A 21,957-nucleotide genomic window follows, 5' to 3' on the forward strand; every position below is an offset into this window, starting at 1 on the left:
TTGCCAGTACCTTCCACGAGGTACTTAATGACTTAGTCTCATGTCTGGCATTAGGTAATGCTGCTTTCCTTTGCTATCCCCCGCCCCAGAGGTCTGGGTCTCATTCTTCGGATCCCTGGGCATAGCTCTGGCCTCCAGTCTGTACTACAGCTGATCTTGCCAGTCTTGTGTTTATTCTTTACTTCTCCACTCAGCCTACCAAGTGCCATGCGCTGTGCAAGACACCATCTTTCCACTTAACATGCTCACCAAGCTTCTGACGTTGAAATTGAGCTGAAGCTCAGAGAGGTGAAGTGACTTGCCCAAGGTCACACAGCCAAGACGTGGCAGAGCTGGGATTTAAGCCCATGTCTGCCCTGTTTGGTAATGCTTGCTCAACCACGAAGTCATATGGCCTCTTGCAATATCCCTGAGATGGGACCCTCTGCAGGAACCTGTATGGAGCTGGGGAACCCCTGGGGGCTCTGAACCTCTCAGGGAGTCTCCTAGCGGGGAGGGACCTTAGAAATCACCCAGTTCAACCGTTCCATTTTGTGCCTAGGGAGACAAAGCCTCCAAGGGAAGGGATGTGCCAGGATCCCTCAGGGAGCTAGGAACAGAATGGGCCCAGCTGCAGGGCTCAGTCTGTCTTTTACTCCCTCTTTCCAGACTAGGCCTGGGGGCCTCAGTGCCCCATCCCACTGAGACCCATCCATGATCAGGGCTGACGTCCTGGGTGGCGAGAGCCCTCTCTGGACCCTTGCAGGCCCAGGTGCTCTAAAGCGACCTTCTGCACAGGGTTATAATGGCCTGTGGACTTGCTTTTCTCGTTCACTGGACTGTAGACTCCACACGCTCAGGGCTATAGTTAGCTTGCTGCTGTATCACCAGTGTCTGATTCATAAATAGTAATCATTCCCTGCACACATTTGCAGAACATCTACCGTGTCCCAGGCCCTGGGCTAAAGGCTGGAGGCATAGCAGCGAACCAGACAGAATGCTTCCCCTCAGGGGAGTTTGCATTCCTAGTAGAGAAAGAGATAGAGGATGAATGAAATAACTAAGCAAAAATGCGTAATGGTTAAGATGGTGATAAGTGTTATGGAGAAACTCAAAGAAGGAAGGGGCATAGGGAGTGTTGGGGGAAGCAGGTAGGGATTTTGCAATTTTGAATAGGTTAGCCGTGGAAGGTCTCTGTAATAATGTGACAGTTGAGCCTTTGAAAGCGTGAAGGTATGAGTGTATCTGGGGGAGGGGCATTCTAGACTGAGGGAAGAGCAAGTGCAAAGGCCCTGAGGTGGGAACGTGCTGCTCTGTTTGAGGGATTAAAAGGAGGCTGGTAGGTGTGGCTGGGGCAGGTGGAACAAGGGAGAAAGTAGGGGGAGATGGGGTCAGAGGGGACCATGAGGTGGGGATGGATCACAGAGGGCCTTTTAGGGTAAGGACTCTGGCTTTCACTGCAAGTGAAATGGGAGCCATTGAGAGTTCTGGGCAGAGGGAGGGACAGGGTCTGACTTAAAAGTTTAGCAGGATCCGTCTGATTACTGAGTTATGACTAGAATGTTGTAGGGCAGGAGAGAAGGGAGTCTGAATGTCAGGAGGCGCCTTCAGGAAGCCAGATAAGGCATTCTACTGACTGGGCCCACGTCGGCGGCCGGCAGGTGGTGGCAGAGGGGATGTATGTGGCCAGGATCACCATGTGGCATGACAGAAAGAGAGGAGTCAAGATCGCCTCTGACCTTTTGGGGCCGTTCAGCCGCCATAAACGAGGAAGAGAGGGTGTCCATTTCTGGCCCAGGAACCGGGAAACTCGGGTTCGAGTCTCAGCTCTGTCCCCCTCTTGCTCGGTGACCCTGGGCAAACCCCTTCCCCCTCCTGGGCCTCCAAGTCGTCCTCCCCGGGCCCCGGCCCCCTCCCCAAGACCCAGTGCTCCGAAGAGGAGGCACGGTCACAGAGCCGCCACCCCCGCCCGCAGGGAGCCGGTGCCGCTGGCCGCCATGGCGTCGCGCATCGGGCTGCGCATGCAGCTCATGCGGGAGCAGGCGCAGCAGGAGGAGCAGCGGGAGCGCCTGCAGCAGCAGGCCGTCATGCATTACATGCAGCAGCAGCAGCCGCAGCCGCCGCTGGGCGGACCGCCCACCCCGGCCATCAACACCCCCGTCCACTTCCAGTCTCCGCCGCCCGTGCCTGGCGAGGTCCTGAAGGTAGGGCCTGTCCTGCGGGTGGGGCCTGTCCCCTCGCACCCTGCTTCCGGCCCCCCCGGAACCCCTGCCTTCTGCACTCCCCTTCGCAGGTGCAGTCCTACCTGGAGAACCCCACCTCCTACCACCTGCAGCAGTCCCGGGACCAGAAGGTGCGGGAGTACCTGTCGGAGACCTACGGGAACAAGTTTGCCGCCCACATCAGCCCCGCCCAGGGCTCCCCGAAGCCCCTGCCGGCTGCCTCCCCAGGGGTGCGGGCCGGACATGTGCTGTCCTCCTCAGCCGGCAATAGTGCTCCCAACAGCCCCATGGCCATGCTGCACATTGGCTCCAACCCCGAGAGGGAGGTAAGTGAGGAGCTGGCCAGTGGCTGCCATGAGCGGAGTGGAGCGGGAGCAGGGTGCCGGGTGCTGTGCTCCTGGGACTGCTAGTCTAATGGCAGAGGCCCGGTGCCGCTGTCAGAGTCCCTCCCCATCTGAGGGGAGACATAGCTCTGTCCTCAGGGAGCCCCAGTCTCATAGGAGAAGCCTCATCCCTACTTTTGACAGCTTTGGTAGGGAGAAACCGGAGACTCATAGAGGAAAGGCCAGCACACCTGCAAAGCCATGTCCAGACAGAAGGTATATAAAGCAGTCTCCTTGGGCACCTTGGTTCCTTGGGAAGAGCCTTGGCCCTGGGCCTGTGGGATCTGGACAACTCATCTCCTCTCTGGATCTTTTTCCTTTTCCCCCAAGATTAGCAGGTTAGATGAGGTGGGCTCCAGGGTCCCTGCAGGTCAGCGGCTGTCCCAGTGCCCCTTCCCTGTGCCTTTCTCTGAGTGGGCCCTCCCCCAACAGACTTCTCTCTCTTTCAGTTTGATGTCATTGACAACATTGTGTGTCTGGATGATGTCCTGGGCTTCATCCATCCTGAAACTCAGATGCCCAATACGGTACTGCTGGCTGGGCTGGGCTGGGGTGGGACTGTCAGAGGGAGGAGCTAGGGGTTCTGCAGTGGCTCTGAGTCTGGAAAGAACTAGAGACAGGGTCCTCACTGGAGCGGGACCATCTTGCTGCAGAGATGAGAGTCATGTCCATCAAATCGTGTGACCAGACCCCAAGGCTGAGCAGAATTGTGACTCCAGAGACATGCCTAGCCTGTGTGCGCGACGGGGCTTCAGTAGAGAGTGGTGGCTGGGCTGTTGGGGAAGGCTTTCTGAGGGGTGGGGGGCGGGTAAGGGAAGGGGCAGGAGGTAGTAGCGCTGGGCCTCAGCAGAGGGGAGGCAGAAAAGCTTCCTGGAGGGAAGCAGTGTGGCCTCGAGCTGATGAATTCCTTTGGGATCTGGGGCTTCCCTCTTCTACAAAGCCTAGGACCCAGCGGGGACTGTATCCCTCACCCCATGGGACAAGTGATAGGGGGCTGGCTTTGTCCCCTCCTTCCAGCAGCCTCCTGGCAGTGTGAATGCTCTCTGGGCCTCCCAGGTAGAGGTGAGGTAGCAGAGGGGAAGGAGCCAGCCTTAGAATCAAGAGGCCGAGCTTCTGGCTTTGGCTGTGACCTTGGCAAGTCCTTTAATTGTTCTGAACCCCATTTTTCTCAGCAGCAGCCTGGGGATGATGCCGTCCCCCTGCAAGATTGTGGGAAGGTTAGATAAGGCAAGAACTGGGGCCTAGCTCTGCACGGGCGACAGATATTCGCACTGAGCAGGTGGAATTGTGGGTGTCCTTGCCCCGTTTTGGAAGGTCCTAAACCTTAGCTGGTCACTCCTGCCCCTTGGGCCTGCGCCTATTACCCTGACTCTGGCCGCAGCTCATGCCACTGAGGGGAAGCCCCCAAGTCTTGCAGTAGGAAGTCAAAGAGTCAGTCCCTGCTCCCCACTGCCCTGGCAACATTGCCCAGTGGCTCAGCAGGACTGGTCGGGACCCGCTGGGTCTGAAACCGGCTGCCAGCAGAGCATGGAACGCTGGGAAGAGGGAGAGGACCAGAAGGCACAAGTATCTGGTCCCCTTAGTGGTTTCCATGTATCTGGTAGGGTGCTTGTGTCCCACCTAGGCTTCTGGGCCTGTGATTTGCTCTGCGTGGTCCTGTGGCAGGAGCTGGGGTGCTCATTCCAGAGCTCCAGTCTGTCCCTGCCAGGCCCCTGCTTCACGCCCCCCCCCCAGGCTGCCCATTACAAAATGCCAGTGTCTTTGCAAGTCCAGTCTGGAAGGTCAGCGTCCGGCAGCGTCCCCTGCGCTGCCCACACCACACTGGCTGACCCTGCAGCTTGAGCTGCGGCGGGTGACCACCAGCTCTGTCCAGCCCCGCGTCTTTGCTCTGCCACCCCGCCCTGCCGGTTGTGGTCTAACTCACTTCTCTGCTCAGGACCCAATTCACGTTCCACACCCTCCAGAAACCTTGCAGAAACTCAACATAGATTAGGTGCTTGTCCTCTGGGCTTCCTAGTGCCTTGGACTTAATCCCCTCATCTGTCACCCCTCAGGGCTGTGACCGGTCTAATCACTCGGCAGGGGTTCCAGCCACTAGGCTGGCTGCTCCTGGAGGCAGGGGCCACGCCTTACTCAGCTCCCAACCCTACAGACTTTCCCATGGAATTGCTGGGTGAAGAGGCCCAGGGTGGATTCTGACATCCTCGAGCTGGCTGTGGAGCCCTTAAAGCTGAAAGTGTGGCCCGGGGGACACCAGTATAGCTTTCCCTGGGTGTCCCTGGGAATGGCTGTTCCTGGGATGATGGGCCCCGGGGAGGGGCCCCCCTGGAGAGGGGGCTGCTCACCGCGTCCCTCTCCCCACCTCACCCCACAGTTGCCCCTGTCCAGCAGCCACCTGAACGTGTACAGTGGTGACCCCCAGGTCACAGCCTCCCTGGTGGGCGTCACCAGCAGCTCCTGCCCTGCTGACCTGACCCAGAAGCGAGAGCTTACAGGTATCACTTCCCCATCTCCCGCTGCCCCGGCTCCCCATTCCTCCTCTTCCTCCCTCCCTCCCAGCACCTTTCTCCTTCTCCCCTGACCTCCAGATGCTGAGAGCCGGGCCCTGGCCAAGGAGCGGCAGAAGAAAGACAATCACAACCTAAGTGAGTCCCCCGGGGCCTTCTGCCTGCCTCCCTCTTCCTTGCTCTCCCCTGGGCTGCCTAAAAAGCCTCTCGGACTGAGCCTCATGTTGGGGGTAGAGTTTATTTAAAAAAAAAAAAAAGCCACTCTGACCTGCGTGGGTTCTAGAAGGGCTTCGCTACCCAAGACCTTAAATCCTCCGTTGATGGGACTGGATGGGTTCAGCACTGCCTTCCTCCCACTGGCCAGGAGAGGGGCCCTGGGGGAAGCGATATTCATGAGATCCCCAGCACTTCAGAAGGAACAGCTTTATCACAGCAGATAGTTTCCTTTAGGGCGTGGAGCCTGGGAACTCTCGGAAAGGAGTTCCAGCCCTGGTGGCTGGGGGACTTCTGCCCTGGCAGCTTTGCCGTGCTAACAGCTGACCGGTGGTTCCGGCCTGGGGCCCCTCATTCCCATAGCAGTCCCTTCTGTGGGTCACTCATTACGTCCCAGAGGGGCCAAGGCACCCCTCCCCGGGCTGGGCCCTCCCCGGTGGGGGCCTCATCCTCTTCTGTGGGTCACTCATTACTTCCCAGAGGGGCCAAGGCACCCTCCCCGGGCTGGCCCTCCCCGGTGGGGCCTCACCCCCGTAATCGCTCCCTCTGGGATTTGTTCCCTTTAGTTGAAAGGAGGCGGAGGTTCAACATCAACGACCGCATCAAGGAGCTGGGAATGCTGATCCCCAAGGCCAACGACCTGTGAGCGGGTTCTGGGGGAGAGGGAACAAGGGGCGGGGCTGGGGCGGGGCAGCAGCAGCCGATGCTATTTTGTGAACCCCAGCCTGTGCTGGTTGCCAGGGGCAAGGGCTGGGAGGAGAAGCCCTTGGTTGGGTGCTGCCTGCTAAGAGCTTATCTGTTAGGGGAAAGAAGACCCCCTCCCTCGGTCAAATCAGAACAGCTTGAGACTGAGCAAAATCCCGGAACTGAAGCTGGGGTCAGGGAGGGGGGACTTCCTGGAGGAGGAGTCATGCTGGGAACGTTTGGACTTGGACTGGCGCAGAGCGGGTCCAGGGCTGGGAGCAGTGAGAGTGGAGGACAGGTGTGGGTGCTGGTGGCAGGAATGGAAAGCTAGGGAAGGAGGCTGCTCTGAATTGTTTGCTTCCGTGGGATTAGCGAGTTGGGTGACGGCAACGAAATCACCTGGAAGGGTCTGTTCTGTGCAGATGGAGAATGGCCTGCTCCCCACACCAGGGTTGGTCGCATCTGGGGTTTGTGGGCCACATTGGGACAGGCGGCAGAAGCTTCTGGAACCCAAGCAGGGTTTTCCTTTCACCCGTGGCGTGCATGGCGCGTTCTTGGCCCCTCGGCTGAGCCTGTGCCTCTGCTTCTGGCCGGCCCGCAGGGACGTGCGCTGGAACAAGGGTACCATCCTCAAGGCCTCTGTGGATTACATCCGGAGGATGCAGAAGGACCTGCAGAAGTCCCGGGAGCTGGAGAACCACTCCCGGCGCCTGGAGATGACCAACAAGCAGCTCTTGCTGCGCATCCAGGTCTGGCCCCTGCGCCGGGACTCCCTGGTAGCTCTGACTCCTGACCCTGGCCTGGCTCTCGGCCTAGGGGGCCGTGCTTGCACTTCGGAAGTCGGGGCAGTGGGACTGGTGCCAATGAAGAGGGAGGACAGACGTGGTGGTTCGCTAACAAGCCACCCCCAGCAACTTTGAGCCACAAGTACCAGCTAGAGGTTCTGTTCTGTGGGACCCTCCCTCTGGGACCCGGGCCAGTGGGCAGGCACGCCTAGAGCCGGCTCCTAAAGCCGCGTGTGACTCCTGAGGTGATGCTTGTTGTTTCTGCTCACGTTGCCTTGATCCGTGCAAGTACCTGCCTACACCTCCCCTCAAGAGGGGGGGAACGTGCAGACCTACCGTAGGGGAGGCAGACAGCTAGAACTGTCTGGGGGAGCGCCAGGTCTCGCCACTGGGGACAGACTAAAGAACAAAGCTTGGGAGACTCAAGCCTCCCACCTAGGGTCTGTCGTCTTTGGATCTGGAGCTGGTATCTATACGAAGGGTACATGGATGGCAGCTTTTACACTTCTGTTTCTCAGAGGTGGTAATACAGTTGGCATTACCGCCCAGCACGCATAGCCACCGTCGAAGGGAAAAATCAAGGTTTTGTGGAAGAACCCTCCTTAATAGATGAAGAGCATTCTGATGATTTCTATTCTGGTCTAGTCTAGGCAAGTCTATTCCGATTAAAACAAAAAGAGAGTGAGCTGGTCAAGACTCACTACAGTGGTTTCACAGCCCACTAATGAGTTGTGACTTGTAGTTTGAAAAAACCCTGGTCTAGACTCCAGTGCCACCCAGTACTTGCTTCCAGCTGAGCCATGTCGTGGTCTTGGGCACCACGAGGGGAGGGGCCGGGGGGCAGGGTAGCTGGCGCCCACGGGTGTGTGCCCCCAGCCCCCCCCCTCTCTCTCTCTCTGCCCCCGCCCCTGCAGGAGCTGGAGATGCAGGCTCGAGTGCATGGCCTCCCCACCACCTCCCCATCAGGCATGAATATGGCTGAGCTGGCCCAGCAGGTGGTGAAGCAGGAGCTGCCCAGTGAGGAGGGCCCTGGGGAGGCCCTGCTGTTGGAGGCCGAGGTCCCGGATCCTGAGCCACTGCCGGTTCTGCCCCCCCAGGCCCCGCTGCCCCTGCCAGCCCAGCCACCTCAGCCACCGTCCCCATTCCACCACCTGGACTTCAGCCATAGCCTGAGCTTTGGGGGCGGGGGCGAGGAAGGGCCCCCAGGCTACCCTGAACCTCTGGGGCCAGAGCATGGCTCCCCGTTCCCCAACTTGTCCAAGAAGGATCTGGACCTCATGCTCCTGGACGACTCCCTGCTACCACTGGCCTCTGACCCTCTCTTCTCCACCATGTCCCCTGAGGCCTCCAAGGCCAGTAGCCGCCGGAGCAGCTTCAGCATGGAGGAGGGCGATGTGCTGTGACCTGGGCTGCCGCCATGCTGGGGAACAGGGGTGGACCTGGGGGCCAGGAGGGCCGGGGCCGCCTCCCTTCCACCCCTCAGGCTGCACTCGTGTGTGACGTAGCCGACTGCCCTGCCTCACTCCTTCCTGTTGGCCCCATTTGGACTTAGTGCCTGCTTGGCAGCCTGTGGGGGCAGGAGAAGCCCCCTACCTGGCTCAGTACTCCCCAGGGATCGCCCTCTTGATGGGGCTGGGTAAGAATAGGCCTTCAGCCCAGCTCCTAGAGGTGAAATCATGAGGGGAAGGGAGGGGACAGGTGTGCTAGAGGTAAGAGGAGGTCCTGGGAGGGGTCTGTCTTCTGAGTCTGATCCCCACCCCTGCCAGGGAAGGACACATGGGAGCAGGGGGTTCAGGAAGTTCCTTCTCTGAGGCAGCGACTGGTCCAGGGGGTGCCCGGGCCTGCCTCTCTGGGACTCAGATGGCCGCAAGTCTGCCCTCCAGCCTGGCACCCCCACCCCCCTTTGGTGCTAACAGCTCTCTACCAGGTGGTGTGAGGGCGGGGGTGGCCGGAAGAGGGGGCGCTGGGTTCCTGTGAGGGCGCGGGATCACTGCTGGAAGAGCAGCTCCCTCCAGGCTCCCCACTTTGTGCCTTTAGTAAACACTGTGCTTTGTACCTGCTTGTCCTGTGTCTCTTGAGTGGTCTGGGGCAGACACAACGGGAGGATTCAACCCAGTGCACACCATTACGGATTTAGAATTCAAATGACCTTGGTGGGGGTCAGGCTAGGGGGGTACCGAGAGGAGGGAACAAGCCCATTGCCTGTTTTCCCTCACCTCCCAGACTGGCCTCAAGGGAAGCTGGAGATGTAGCCCAACTTAGGCGGCTTGGGGACAGAAAGGGGGGTCATCGTCCCTCCTCATGACCACAAGATGGCGCTGCAACCACACTGGTCCCACACCACCAGCTGTGTCCCGAGACAGCTGAGCTGTGATGTGGGGGACCTGGTTGCTCAGAAACCAAGTCTTCTGTTCTTAGCTGCTGCTTTGGGACACCCTTAGCCCAGTCTACCCCTGGCCCAGGGTGGGGGGCATATTTCTCCTGTTCCCGAATGCCTGTTCTAGTGGTCACCTCTCCAGATTTTTATCCCTCCCTGGGTGGGCTGGCTGACACCTGCTGGAGAAGGTCCAGCTGCCTGCTCCGTGGAGGCAAGACCGGCGTCTCTAGCAGGACAGGCTCCCTAGTAACTGAGGAGCTGGGTCCTCCTCTGGGTTTGGGGAAAGGGGGGCTCAGTTGAGCTAATTGGGTGGAGGCAGGAGTACCGGACTCTGGGTAGAGTCAAGGATGAGGGCCCTGTTCCCTGCTCTGGCATTGTCTGCCAGTGAGACCTCGGCGAATCCTTTACTCTCTCCGGGCTTCTGTTCCCCGACCCCAGCCTGATTCCCATGCACCTCTGCTCTGAGGTCCTGGCATTTTTAGGACCTCACCCAGGTTGGAGAGATGGGCTTGGGGCAGTGAGGGGCAGAGTGGCAGCTTCTTGAGTCCCAGCTGTCTTGGGGGAGGCAGGAGAGCGTCTTTTGGGGCTTTGCCCAGTTCTCTCCTGACTTCCCAGTCTTCAGGCAGAGACCAAAATGGTTTTCCCCTCATGGGGCCCTGAGAGGCCGAAGGGGCCTAATTAAAAAAAATTAAAACTCCCAGGATGAAAATGGCTAAGAGGGCAATTTCCTCTGTGCGGAGCTGGAGATCAAATCAACATTGGAGCAATTAACGTGTGAGGGGAGAGAAGGAAAGGGAGCTGGCGTGTGGGTGCTGATGGTGGCTGGACTGGCGGAGGCTGCAGGATTAATCTCAAGGTCAGATGGAGCCATGGATGACCTTGTGGAGTTAGAGCCAGCCCAGGAGCCCTGGTGTCTCCCTCCAGTTCCAGACCCTACCCTGCTGCTGGGACTGTCTCTGCCTTGGGAGCCCCCACCCACCCACCCACACTCAGCCCCTCCTGGGGCAAGCCCTAGACTCTCACTGGGAGATAGCTGATGGGCCCAGACTTGGGCCATGTTGACACTGGAAGGGGAAGGGGTCTGGGAACTCCCAAGTCCAGTCCTTTAGGCAAAATGGAGAACTCTCCTACCCTGTTTTGTTCTTCTCCTTCATCCTGGGGATTCAGTCAATGGACTGGAGATCTGCCCCTCTGCTCCCTTATGCAGCCCCTCAAGACGGCTGTATTAGCCCCTCCACTTGCCTGCTGGCTTCCTGTTCCCTAGATCCTTGGGGTCCTTCCCACTTGAAGCCTGGAAAGCAGGGTCTGGACCCACCTTTGGGCCGGACTGAGGGTGTGAGGGGTTCTGCCCACGAGAGGGCGCCACAGGGCCAGGACCTGGCTGCTGCGGACGCCCACTAGTGGGGGATAGTGGAGTCTCAGCTTCATTGCACATTGCCCGCGATTGGCCTGGGGGCCCTGCCAGTCCTGCGAGTTTGGTTAAGGCAGGCACAGGTGCTCCCTCCAGCATTGCAACAAGCCACCAGCAAGGGTTCTTGTAACTGAGACGGATCTGCATGACTCTTGGCTGAAACAGAGTCAGGCCGGCAGCTCCGGACTGGTGGTTATGAACATCTCTGATTAAATAAGGGGAATGCTTTCTTCATTCGGGCGCTTTATTGATAGACAAGTCCCTAGCAGACTTCAAGTCGACGAGGGGGAAATTATTATTATTTTTTTTATGATTTTTTATTATATTATGTTAGTCACCATACAGTACATCCCCAGTTTCCGATGTAAGGCTCAATGATTTATTAGTTGCGTATAACACCCAGTGCACCATGCAATACGTGCCCTCCTTACTACCTGTCACCGGTCTAGGGGAAATTATTTTTTTAAAAAGGTAGAGTGGGTAAGCGGGCTGGTGTGAAAGCACAGATGGACCCCTCCAACCCCCTCATTTCACTGAGGAAGCCCCCCCAGGCTTTGAGAACAAAGTGTCAGAAGGGATTGGGGTCTAGGAAAGGGGTCCAAGCTAGGTCGGGGAAGGACGAGAAGCTGTCACACCCTTAGGTCCCCTGTGGGGCCCCAAAGCAAGAGGCAAGGTGCTGGGTGAGAGGACCCGCCATCCTCAGCTCCACTTCCTGTGTCTGTCTGTCTTTCCCCACCAGCCGCCAGCTTCTCGCCTCCCTGTACCCTGAGGGAGTTGGGATGTGAGTCCCGCAGGCTAAGACAGACACATTTGCTGGTGTGCATGCCCAGGAAGGTGGCTGTCCACCCCTGCCTTCCACGGGATGTCCCCTTCTGGTTGTTTGGACAGATGGCCAGGAATGGAGGTGGGCCCTGCTGAAGCCCGGCCAGTGGCGCTGGCTCTCTGTTCCTTCGTAGCTACGTCCTCGGTGTCAGGAAGTCCTGGACATCCAACTGCATCTCCCCCGAAGCCCGCTCCGCCATCCCTAGGACAGGGGTGTCTGCGAAGCCAGAAGGGGAGTGAAGCCTGGAAGGGGAGCAGCAGGGCCTTAGAATATCCTCTTTGGGATTTCCATCACCCACTGCTCCTTTAAATCGAGATGCTTCCTTCACTCTCTGGAGAACTCACTTGGTTGAGAGTCCAATACACACTCTGGATCTTCCCCCCACCACACACACACTGCCGCCTAAAAATGAACCCCAAGTATAACACTCTTGCTCTAAACCCATGCCCCCTTCCCCATCTCAGAGCCCGTTGCCCTCCCCAGCCCCTCCCGGCCACCTGGCCTATCAGCCAGAACACCTAGAAAGAGCCCCTTGGCGTCCACTCCTGTCCCTCACCTGCTGGGACCCCCACTTCTCAGGGTCCGGCCCCCATCCCCCTCTCCCGCTCCTTTAGCCTCATCTTTTTTCTTGGCTCTCTCTTTTCCGAGGGGGGCAGTGGAATTTATACAATATTTAAGCAGCCAGAGCTGAGTCCGGGAAGATATTATTAATGTAAAAGGGACGGGCTGCAAATGCTTTTGGACCTGGTTACAATTAGAGGGTGATTTTTCTAAAGGTCAATGAATTCAGATAATATCCACAGGGGGGAGAGAAATTTAATACCTTTTTAGTGAATTAATTAATTATAATATTATATCGGCTTGGGGTTCTTTTCCAGAGTGATTAAGGGAGCGATCCGTCTTCAGTGAGGCCAGGGAGCGGTGCCCGCCGCCAGCAAGGACCGTGTCTCGGGGCTCAGGATGGGGCCCTGCCTGCTCCTCTCACCCCTGCAGCGGCCAGGGAGCTGGCGGGGCTGGCAGGCAGCAGGGGAGGCAGGCAGGACCCGGGCCGGTGAGGCCGGGCACAGTGATTGGCAGTGCCCTTTCTCCTCGGCCTGTGTCCGCAGGCCCAGCCCTCCTCCTGCTGCTTTAGTCGCTGAAGAGCTAAGGCCTGGGTTATGGCCTCCTTCTTTCCACTTGGAGAAACCGAGGCCCACAGGACTCAGAATCCTGCCCGGAGCCCTACTATGAGTTAAGATAGACCAGGGTGGCAGAGCTGGCTGGAAATCACGAGAAGACTGACCCCTCCCCGCCCCCCACCACTGCACCTCCCGAACCATGCCTTCTGGAAAACCCTCTCCACTGGCCAGAGGCCTATGGAGCTGCCTGTGATTTCCCCCTTTCAGAATGGCACGTGCGCAGGCCCTGCTGGTACGATGACAATGCCCCACGTGTGCTGGTAAGTCAAGTTGCTGCCAGGCTTGGTGAAGGAATCGCTCAGTTTCTGTCCGGGACCTGAAAGTGCCCAGGGCTTTCCACCTGCTGGTTCATTCGTTCACGTGACCAGTCGGTCATTCATGCAACTCACCTTTGTGGCACACCCGCTCTCGTGCCATCGCAGATAGACCGAAGCAGCCCTTCTCACACCCCCCACCCACCTCCTCTTAAGCCCCAGTTGCTCCGTGGTCAAAGCACCCACGTTGAGCAGCCCCTGCTGACTGCTAGGGATGCTTGAGTGGCCAAGGGACAGCTCTTGCTCTCCAGGAGCCAGTCCCTGGGGTAGGTGAGGGCAGGGAGATGGGCACAGAGACCATAGGGAAGATTCAGCTAGAGGTTTAAAGAAAGGGAGAGGTGACCCTAAGCTGAGTTGTGAGGACCAGGCTGATGAGAAGAGGGAGAGGGTGTTCCAGACAGGGCGCACAGTGTGAGAAGACCACCCCTGCCCTCCACCCACGGGCCCAGGCAGGCTGACTGGAAGACTCTCCCAAAGGCCACAGGTTCTGGGTCCAGGAAGAAGGCAGGGGGCAGCAAAGCCAAACAGCTCTGGTTTAAACGTGGACTCTGCCAGGCCTTGCTAGGTGATGGAGGGGGGAGGTCTCTGTGCCTCAGTTTCCTCTCCTGTAATGAGGGATTGCAAGATACACCTCCCCAGGCTGTTGCGGAGGTGAAGGAATAACGGAAAGGAAGTGCTAGGCTCAGCATCTCGCCCATGGTGTGGCCCTGGAGGGGGTGGGGGGGTTGGGGCCCCGCCCTGGTTGTGCCTTGGATTCCTTTTCCATCCTGAGGCGGTGCCAACAGAGGTCCCAGCCTGGAGGCCTTTCCTGGGTAGGCGGAGACCAGCGTTCTTCTCCCCTCCTCGCTCAGCCCCTCTTTCCCTTACCGGCTCGGTGCCCCCCTCCGCCCCGGCTGCCCCTCCAGCCCCTCCCCCACCCTCTCCTCCCTTTCCGTGTGCAGCGAGCTGGGGAGGGCCTTCCCATTGTACTATCTTTGGGCCCTAAATTAAAATTGATGACATCTTGAAATGAGCAGTGAGGGTAATTTGGCTTCTGAGCCGGGATGCTAATGAGGCCCCTTAATGGTACCAACGCGGAGCTGACGGGTCGTGTGTCACGCGCGCCGGCGAGAGGGGTAATGGCCGAGGTAAGTGCCGGTAATTACACCCTGTCTCGCTGTATTTTGGCAGGCCTGGTGGGAGAGCGGGGGCTCAATCACCGCCGGCGGGGCCACCCCCCACCCTCCGCGGGCCTGACAGCCAGAGATACCCCCTCGGCCCCGCCAGTCCCCTCATCTCCAGCCCCACCTAGAACGAGCGGCCGGGGGCACAGCCCCTGCACGCTCAGACAGTGTGTGACATGGCACACACGACCACACGCGTGCCAGTCACGCGACAGCGCACCGCCCTCCCCCCCGCCTCGGCTTGGGCACGCACCCCCGCTGTGCACACACACTCACTCACAGGCGTGCTCACGCATCATGCTCCCCCGCATACACTGCACACTCTGTGAACACACACGGACACATCGTCAGGACACACACACACGGACGTGTGCACACCAACACGCCCTCCCATAGCCCTGCACGCTTCTGGCGCTGTGCCGCCGGCTGTTGTCTCCACGGCTCCCGGCGCGCCTCGGAGATGGGTGTTCTAGTCTCTGTGACCCCGAGACTGAGCTTCGGGAGACGGGGCAACCTGGGCAAATCGCGCCGCAGGGCTCGGGCGGAGGCGCAGCGCTCAGCCGGCTCTACTTCGCCTTCTTGGTGCCCGCCACGTCTCCCCGTAGGCGCACTTGCCCTTGTGCCTCTCAGTGTACAAACACACACGCATGCCTCACACGCACACATATCCGGCGCACGCAGGTCCCATGTCTCCTCTGTGCACCGAGATGCACCTTCCAGTGCCCTGTGCAAACACCGGCGCACCGTTGACACACGTATGCACGGGTGTACTTAGCACGCAGACAGATAGACCCATGTGCGCACATGCTCAGATCACTGACGGTCACACTCCACACACACACACACGGTGCGCTGGCCATGAGACCACCCCAGGCTCCAGAATCTCAGTTTCTAAAGAAGAGGACTTATGCGCTAACCCACGTCCCTCTGCAGTATTCACCAGTTGTCAGGGCAGAAACACAGCCGCAGGAAGGAGTGAGATGTCCCCTCCCGCCACCCTGCAAAGAAACACACACACATCGTACACGTGTGCACACCCTCAGAACACATGGTGTCTAAGCTCTCCATGCATGCGGTGGGCAGCCTTCAGACGCATGTCTGCACGCACGCTATACACACGCAATGAACACGCACGCACAGCCCTGGTGTGGGGCCCCGAGCGTACCTACTGGTGAAACTGGAAACTCTCCGAAGACCATGAGTACTTGTGTGTATATCCCGCCCACCGCTCCCTCCCAAACATTTATCGACTCAAGATTAAAGCGGAGGGTAAAAGCACGGACTTTGGAGTCTGACTGTTTGGGCCTTTGAACTGGGTCCATCGCTTTACTTCCTGTGTGACCTTGGGCAGGTTACTTAACGTATCTGTGTCTCATTCTCCTCCTCTGTAAAATGGGGATAGTGACAGTGTACCTATCACAAAGGGACGTTGTGAGGGTCAGAAGAGTTAACAGACGGAGAGTGGAGCATGTCGTGCCTGGCGATCAGGGAGCCCCGGGGAGTGTGGAGGCGATGTGTGTGGTTAGGACAGGGGATGCTCATCCGGGTACGACAAGTGCTGAGGAGTGGGCAGCGGAAGCGGAAGAGGGAGTGCCCGCCTAAGGCTGGGATGGTCAGGGAGGCCTTCTTAGAGGAAGAGAGATTTGGGCTGGGCCTTGTAAGAAGAACTGTAGCCCCCGTTAATTGAGCACCTACTCTGGGCTGGGTCCTGCCGTAAGTGCTCTGTATGAATTAACCCTGTGAATCCTCTGTGACCCCCAGGAGGTGGGTCCTGTCATGTGCACATTATGCACAGGGAGAAAAAGGCACAGGGAGACTTGATAACTTGACCAAGGACAGGCAGGCTTAGGTAAGAGGAGCAGAGGGCACGGGATTCCAGGTGGGAGAGCAGCAGGTGTCAGAAATAGAGCAACAGATGGGATAACACCCCAGAGGGCTTTCCTTGACACACTGTAACAGCTTCCAGATAATGAGAAGCCGGTGAGCATCTGGAGGAACGTGGTGACCTACTTGCTGGGTCTCTTGCAGCCACACCGGGGACGTGTTGGGAGTGTGGGTGGCTGGCACTGCCCACAGCATGTTAAGATAGGTAGGGGAGCGCTGGGTGTCTTCCCCCTCTCGCCCTCCTGGGGCCCAGTTAGGGAAGGGGTGTGTCATCGGAGCGTCCTGGCCCTGGACACCAGGCCTGGCTCTCTGGAAGGGGACCAGATGAGGACTCCAGGAGGGCAAGAAGCTGTGGGAGGAGGTGACAAGGGGCAGTGAGTGCATCTCTGCCCATCCCACCCCGAAGCCAGCACTGTCATGCCCTTGGCGCTGGTGCCCCAGGACTCCTCCACAAGGAGTAAGCCACTCATCAGGGGGCCCAAGGCTCTCCTCAGACAGGCCGCCATATTCCTTCCGGCCTGGTGTCCATCAAACTGTCCCAGGGCCTGACAAGCTGATCTGCTCCCCATCCTTGAGGAGATCCTTGATGTTTTTCTCCCTCAGTGTTGGCACAAGCTGTTCTCATTTGTGGTGCATTTTTCAATACCCAGACAACATAAGTGGCCCAGCCTCTACGAGGCTCTTGGTTCAAACACTTCGGGACCCTGCCACCCTGTCTATCTCAAATCTTTAGGCCGGTGGTGGAAAATGGATAATGGAATACGCCCCCTCTGGTTGGGTAGTTCTTTGGAGTGTTGGCTTATGTCCCTGTTCCCTGGCTTCTGTAGGTTCCTCTCTCTTACCTGCTCCCAATCCACTTGTCAGCTGTCCAAACTCCTGGCCCCAGTGGGCAGCCTTGACTGCAGACACCACAACATGGTCCCTCGGCCCTGTTTTCATTTATACTTTCCCTGTGTCCCAGTGTGCCCCAAACCCGCCCCCTCCCCCGAGACCCAACTCAGAGGCCACACTCCCCCACAAGTAACCTCTGCCCGTCCTCATTTCACGAGGCCCTTCTTTCATGGCACCCTCCTGCCAGCCAGAAGGAGCATGTGAGGAGCGTGGTGGGGCAGGAGAAGCGGCATGGGCTGTGCGCACCACTCCACCCCCAACGTTAGCATCCCAACGCCTCTCCTTTCTAGAGGTGAAAGCTTGGGGAAGTCCTCCCCCACATCTTCAGTTTTCCCTCTTCTGTTGGAACCACTCAACTCCGTCGCTCCCCCCCCCCCTGCTGGCTGAGGACTCCCCAGAATTGGTGTGTACTGCATCTGGCCCATGGCAGGAAGGAGAGGGGGTGTCCACTGTGGGGTCATATCATTAACTGTCCAAATCAGGTCACTCTGAGAATGGAAGAAGTCACTGTTAATGACACTAGGGCATCAGGTGAAAATGGACTATTCTAGAAGAAGCAAGATGTGTGTTCCTACATCCACACACAGTGTCACTCCCCTTCCTGTCCTCTAGTAGGGTGAGGTGGGGCCTCGGCGTGCCCCCACGGGCCAGATAGGCTTGGCCACTGAGAGGGCCTGCTTGGGATCCAGAATGGGCTGGGGCACGGGAGGTATATAGAGAGGGTCACATCTGTGGGCAGGTTTTTGGGAGAGGGAGGTGACATCCTAGAGACAGGGAACCTGGAGCTCTTAGGAATGCTTGCAAGGCTAGACAATGGTGAGGAAATCTGAGGAGTGGGAGAGAGGGGTGGAGCACCCCAAATCCCAAGATGCTCTCCTGGAGGTACCGACAACCTCCATTACAGAAAACAGTAAATGCCACCCTTGTGGCTGGCTTGGCAAGGCAGGCCCTCCCCCAAGAGCCTCTCATGCATTAGCTCCGCCAGGACTCACAGCCAGCCTAGGGGGGTGCGGTGGGGTGGCACCATTCCTAGCCCCATTTTACAGATGAGGAAGCCGAGGCACAGAGAGGTTGAGAGTGACTTGCCCAAGGTCACACAGCTAGGAAGGGCAGAGCTGAGACTGGAACCCAGGCACCCTGTCCCTGCTCTCTGAGGGCCCTGCTCCTGGCTCTGCAGAGAAATTAAGCTGTGTTACTGGGGACAGATGGCTCCATGAGGACCGGTACCTTTCTCCTCCAGGTCCCCATCTGGAACACCGGGGGATCTGGGACATTCTGCGGGAGGCCACAGGACCAGTGGGAAGTAGCTTGGAGTCAGACCCAGGTTTGAAGCTGGTGCCAACACTCACCAGCTGTGACCCTCCCGGAGCCCGCCCCCTCATCTGGAAACACCTGCTCCGTTGGGTGTTGGAAGTTCTAGATCCCAAGGTGGGGGAGGTGAAGGGCACGAGCTTTTCGTGAATGCTGGTTCCCTCTTCTCACTGGCCAAGCTGGGCCTGCCCTGGGGTCCCCTCACCCCAAGGCAGCTCCAGAGCACACTTCCACCCTGATATAGGTCAGGGGTTTGGAAGAAGAAAGGCTGCAGGGTCCCGCATCTAAGGTGCTCAAGATGGCCGCACTTGGCATTATTTATATTCTTATCAGAGGGCGCCTGACTTCAGGCCAGGGCAGTGTGGACTCTTCCAGCTGACCCCTCTCACCTCAGGCTGGGCTCAGGGGCTCGGGTGGGGGTGGGGGCTGCTGCCCGCCAGAGACCCCTTAGGTGCCTTAACTGGTAGGTCCTAGAAAAGGGGAGGGGAGAGGGAGGCTGCCTCCTAACGAACAATTAGTGTCTGCTCTATGGCTAATCATGTGGTTCCGTGTAATTAAGAAGCTAATTAGTGCTGTGTCAGTTAAGGCTTAATTAGTCCCCTCTTTGGAGAAGCCTGAAAGACCCTCATGCTGGAAGCTTCTGGAATGGAAGGTGGGGGGGGAGGTGGATGCAGAAAGGGTGTGGAGTGTGTGGAGGGAAGCCCCACTTCCTCTTGCACCTCCTCCAGGTCTGGGATCAGTGACTTATTGCCCCCTGGCCCTATCCTCCCCCCGGCTCTGGTCATGGAGATTTGGGGGCCCTGCGAGGCTCTCCCTCACTACCAGTGTTTGGTCACCCCAGAGGGAAGACACTCCTGCACAGCTTCCATGGCAGTGGGCCCTTAAGGCATGGCACCCCATTCTCCACACCTGTTTTAGGGAAACTTCAGGGGCTCCCCATTGAAGAAAATGAGGAAATGGGGACCCAGAGAGGTTAAATAACTGATTCAGGTCACACAGCCAGTTAAGCAGCAGATCTGGGGTTAAACCCCAGGACTGCCAGACTCTGAGACCTGCTCTGAAAATCTAAGCCAGGGGAAGCAAATGTACACAAGGAACCACACATAACCCCAGACCCGTTGCCTGTGCTAATGCTCCCCCTTCCCCCAATATCTGGGAGGCTCATGCCTTCATTGATTCAGGTCTCGGCTCGAATATCCGAGAGGCTTCTGTGATCACACTCTATCCCCAGTGCCTGGCACAGAATAGGTATCTGTTGACTGAATGACTGAACAGACCTGTCGTCATGCATAGAGTGACCCAAACACGCTGGACACAAAGAAGGTGAGGGATAAGTGTTTCCTTCCCCTTCCCTCCTCTGCTCCCTATTCCCCCCCCCCGCCCCCGCCTGCAGGGCTTCTTTGGGACTCCCTGGATCTCAGCCCTGGAGATGGAAGGACCAAGGCTGGAGAGGGTTGAATAGGGCTCTGTATCTCTGGTTAAACTCCTGCCTCCATCCCCTTTCCAGAGCCTTCCATCGCTGCTTCCTTCTAATTTCTCTCTCCTCTCTCTCTCCTCCCCACCTGGGCATCCCATTTTCCTCTGTTAGTCAGCCATGACTTGGCTTGCTGGCTGGATACAGGGCAACCCTGGTTACCCCCCTGCAGACAGGAGGCTGCCAACAGCACTGCCTCGGAGCCAGGCTGGACAGTGGGGCCCTTTCTGTGTGTCCACAAGGAGGGCACTTGGGATGACAGTCGTGTTTGGAGTGTCGTGCTCTGCAGCTTTCCCTCTCACTCTTCAGCTTCCAGCCAGCTGTTTCCAGGGCTCCCCAGTCCCCCAACCTGTCTTGCACCCTTTACAGAGGGGTCCCTTCTATGGCTGGGCAGCGTCAGAACTGGGGGCCAGAGCTGTCCATGGCCTTCGCTCACAGTGCACAGAATCCCCCCGCCCTGAACCCTTTCCTCCTGCCCTGTTTCAAACTTTCAACAGCTTTATTGAGATATAATTTACAAATCACAAAGTTCACTCATTTTAAATGTACAATGCAGTGGTTTTTCGTGTATTGACAGGGTTGTGCGACCATCATCATAATCTAATTTTAGCACATTTTCATCGCCCCCAAATGGAACCTTGGGTCCATTAGCAGTCACTCCCTGACAACCACTAATCTGCTTTCTGTCTCTATTAGAAATGCCTATTCTGGACATTCCATAAAAAAGGGGATCGTTCAATCCACCATCTTCTTTCATTTAGCACAATGTTTCCCCCACTCTTTCTACTGTTATAAATAATACTGTGATGGACATCAGACCTTCAGGACCATCAGACCTTGAACATAAGACCTCAAGTACATCTTGAATAATTTCTTTAGGGTAAATTTTGAGACGTGAAATTGTTAAGGCAAAAGACGGGTCATTTGGTTTGATCTATTTCTCATCCCCTTCCGTCTTCACTATCTAAATGGAGCCATTTAGGGTCACCCCCTTTTTCTAGTGCCTTCCCCCCCCCTCCTGCCACAACCTCCCACCTCCTTTCACCACCCTTGGTCTCTCTCCTCCTGATTTTGTCATGAGCGCCGACTCTAGCTTCAATTTCCAGCAATGTCTTTGCTGGATCGTTCGCCAATGCTTATGGGAAGCCCACATGCCTTTGTGGTCTCTCAAGCTTTATTGCACCCCCAGGCCTCCTCCCTCCCTCCCTCCCTTCCTTCTTTCCTTGAGGACCTCAGCATCCACCAGCCCAGCCCCCTCACCTGCCTGAGCTGCCCACTTCTGACCTTCTGTGATGGCTTCTGTTGGCTTCGCCTCGAAACTCCAAGTTCCCAAACCAAATACCAGCTGCTCCATGCAGCTTTACCAGATCCCTCAACCCAGAAGCATTGTCTCCAACTCCAGAGCGACACACAGTGGAGGGTGCTGGCTAAGATCACACCTCCTGCCAGGCTTCCTCCACCGGATGCGGGCAGGATGGAGGTTCAGGGCTAGGACAGGCTAAGCGAGGGTCAGGCAGTAAGCCTCTAGCTGTGCTTGGAGGGGGACACTCAACACCATCACTCTGGCACCCATGGTCATCGCTGCATTTCAACAATCCTTTCTAAGCATTTTCTGGAAGGCAGGCCCTGGGCTTGGTCTGGAGACAGGGAGACAAAAAAGGCAAACCTTTGCCTGCAGAGAGCCTACAGTTTAGTGGGAGAGGAGATGAGTAAACAGGCCCTTGGAACACGGGGCAGCCGCTAGTGCTACCCCCGAGGGCTGGCGCTAGGGGTGAGCACAGAGGAGCCTCTGCCTTCCTGCCTTCCTGCCTCGTGGCTGGCCGGCAGCACCAGTAGCGACTAGCAAGTACCGAGGAGGCCGAGGAGGCCGGGGGCGGGGGGCGGGGGGAAAGGAAGCAGAGGGGTTAGGCTGGAGGAGAGGAGAAAATGAAACACAGAACAGAGATAATTGTTCCCGTTTGACAACTTTTCTAATTAGGGACCAATTATGTCCTCAGGTATCTAAGTGGGGTCCTGGTAGAGTCTCTAATTTGCTAGGTAATTACTGGCCAGTAATTCTACCAGGATGAAATTTGGGGAAGAAATATGTTTTCACAACATTTTGCTTTTCTCTGTCCTGGGGGCTTTCCCAGAAAACAAGCTGGGTCATCTGAACTCTCTCTTCTGCCTCCCATTCCTCATGCCTTCCACTGGTCGGGGGTCCCCTTCCTGGTCTCCAAGCTCCAGAGCTGCCGATCTCCTTGGAAACCACTGGCCAACACCACAAGGATATAGGGATCATCTGTATTTTTGCCTTTCTAGCATCTATCCAGCTTTTGGTAACAAAATTACTATGTACCAGGAAACTGTTCTAGGTCA

The 21,957-nt window shown here is 57.5% G+C and overlaps 1 protein-coding gene across 3 annotated transcripts in view; it reads left to right on the top strand.

Annotated features, from left to right (window-relative positions):
• The window catches only part of TFEB (transcription factor EB), a 54,387-nt gene extending 45,559 nt beyond the window's left edge, over positions 1-8,828 (top strand). For 2 of the 3 annotated variants that reach the window (XM_045776998.2, XM_045776999.2), the window contains exons 2-9: positions 1,955-2,183; positions 2,273-2,527; positions 3,034-3,111; positions 4,959-5,079; positions 5,173-5,229; positions 5,871-5,946; positions 6,590-6,737; positions 7,688-8,828. In XM_045776998.2, the coding sequence (XP_045632954.2) occupies positions 1,977-2,183; positions 2,273-2,527; positions 3,034-3,111; positions 4,959-5,079; positions 5,173-5,229; positions 5,871-5,946; positions 6,590-6,737; positions 7,688-8,176 (1,431 nt within the window). In that variant the 5' untranslated portion in view covers positions 1,955-1,976 and the 3' untranslated portion in view covers positions 8,177-8,828. The remainder of the gene's footprint in view (positions 1-1,954; positions 2,184-2,272; positions 2,528-3,033; positions 3,112-4,958; positions 5,080-5,172; positions 5,230-5,870; positions 5,947-6,589; positions 6,738-7,687) is intronic. The other variant, XM_087857134.1, reaches the window with a different exon arrangement.
• The last annotated feature ends 13,129 nt before the right edge of the window (positions 8,829-21,957 follow it).

The sequence above is a fragment of the Ursus americanus genome, chromosome 29, assembly GCF_024610735.1.
Source record: "Ursus americanus isolate L20-20 chromosome 29, mUrsAme1.1.p, whole genome shotgun sequence".
NCBI classification, from domain to species: domain Eukaryota; kingdom Metazoa; phylum Chordata; class Mammalia; order Carnivora; family Ursidae; genus Ursus; species Ursus americanus.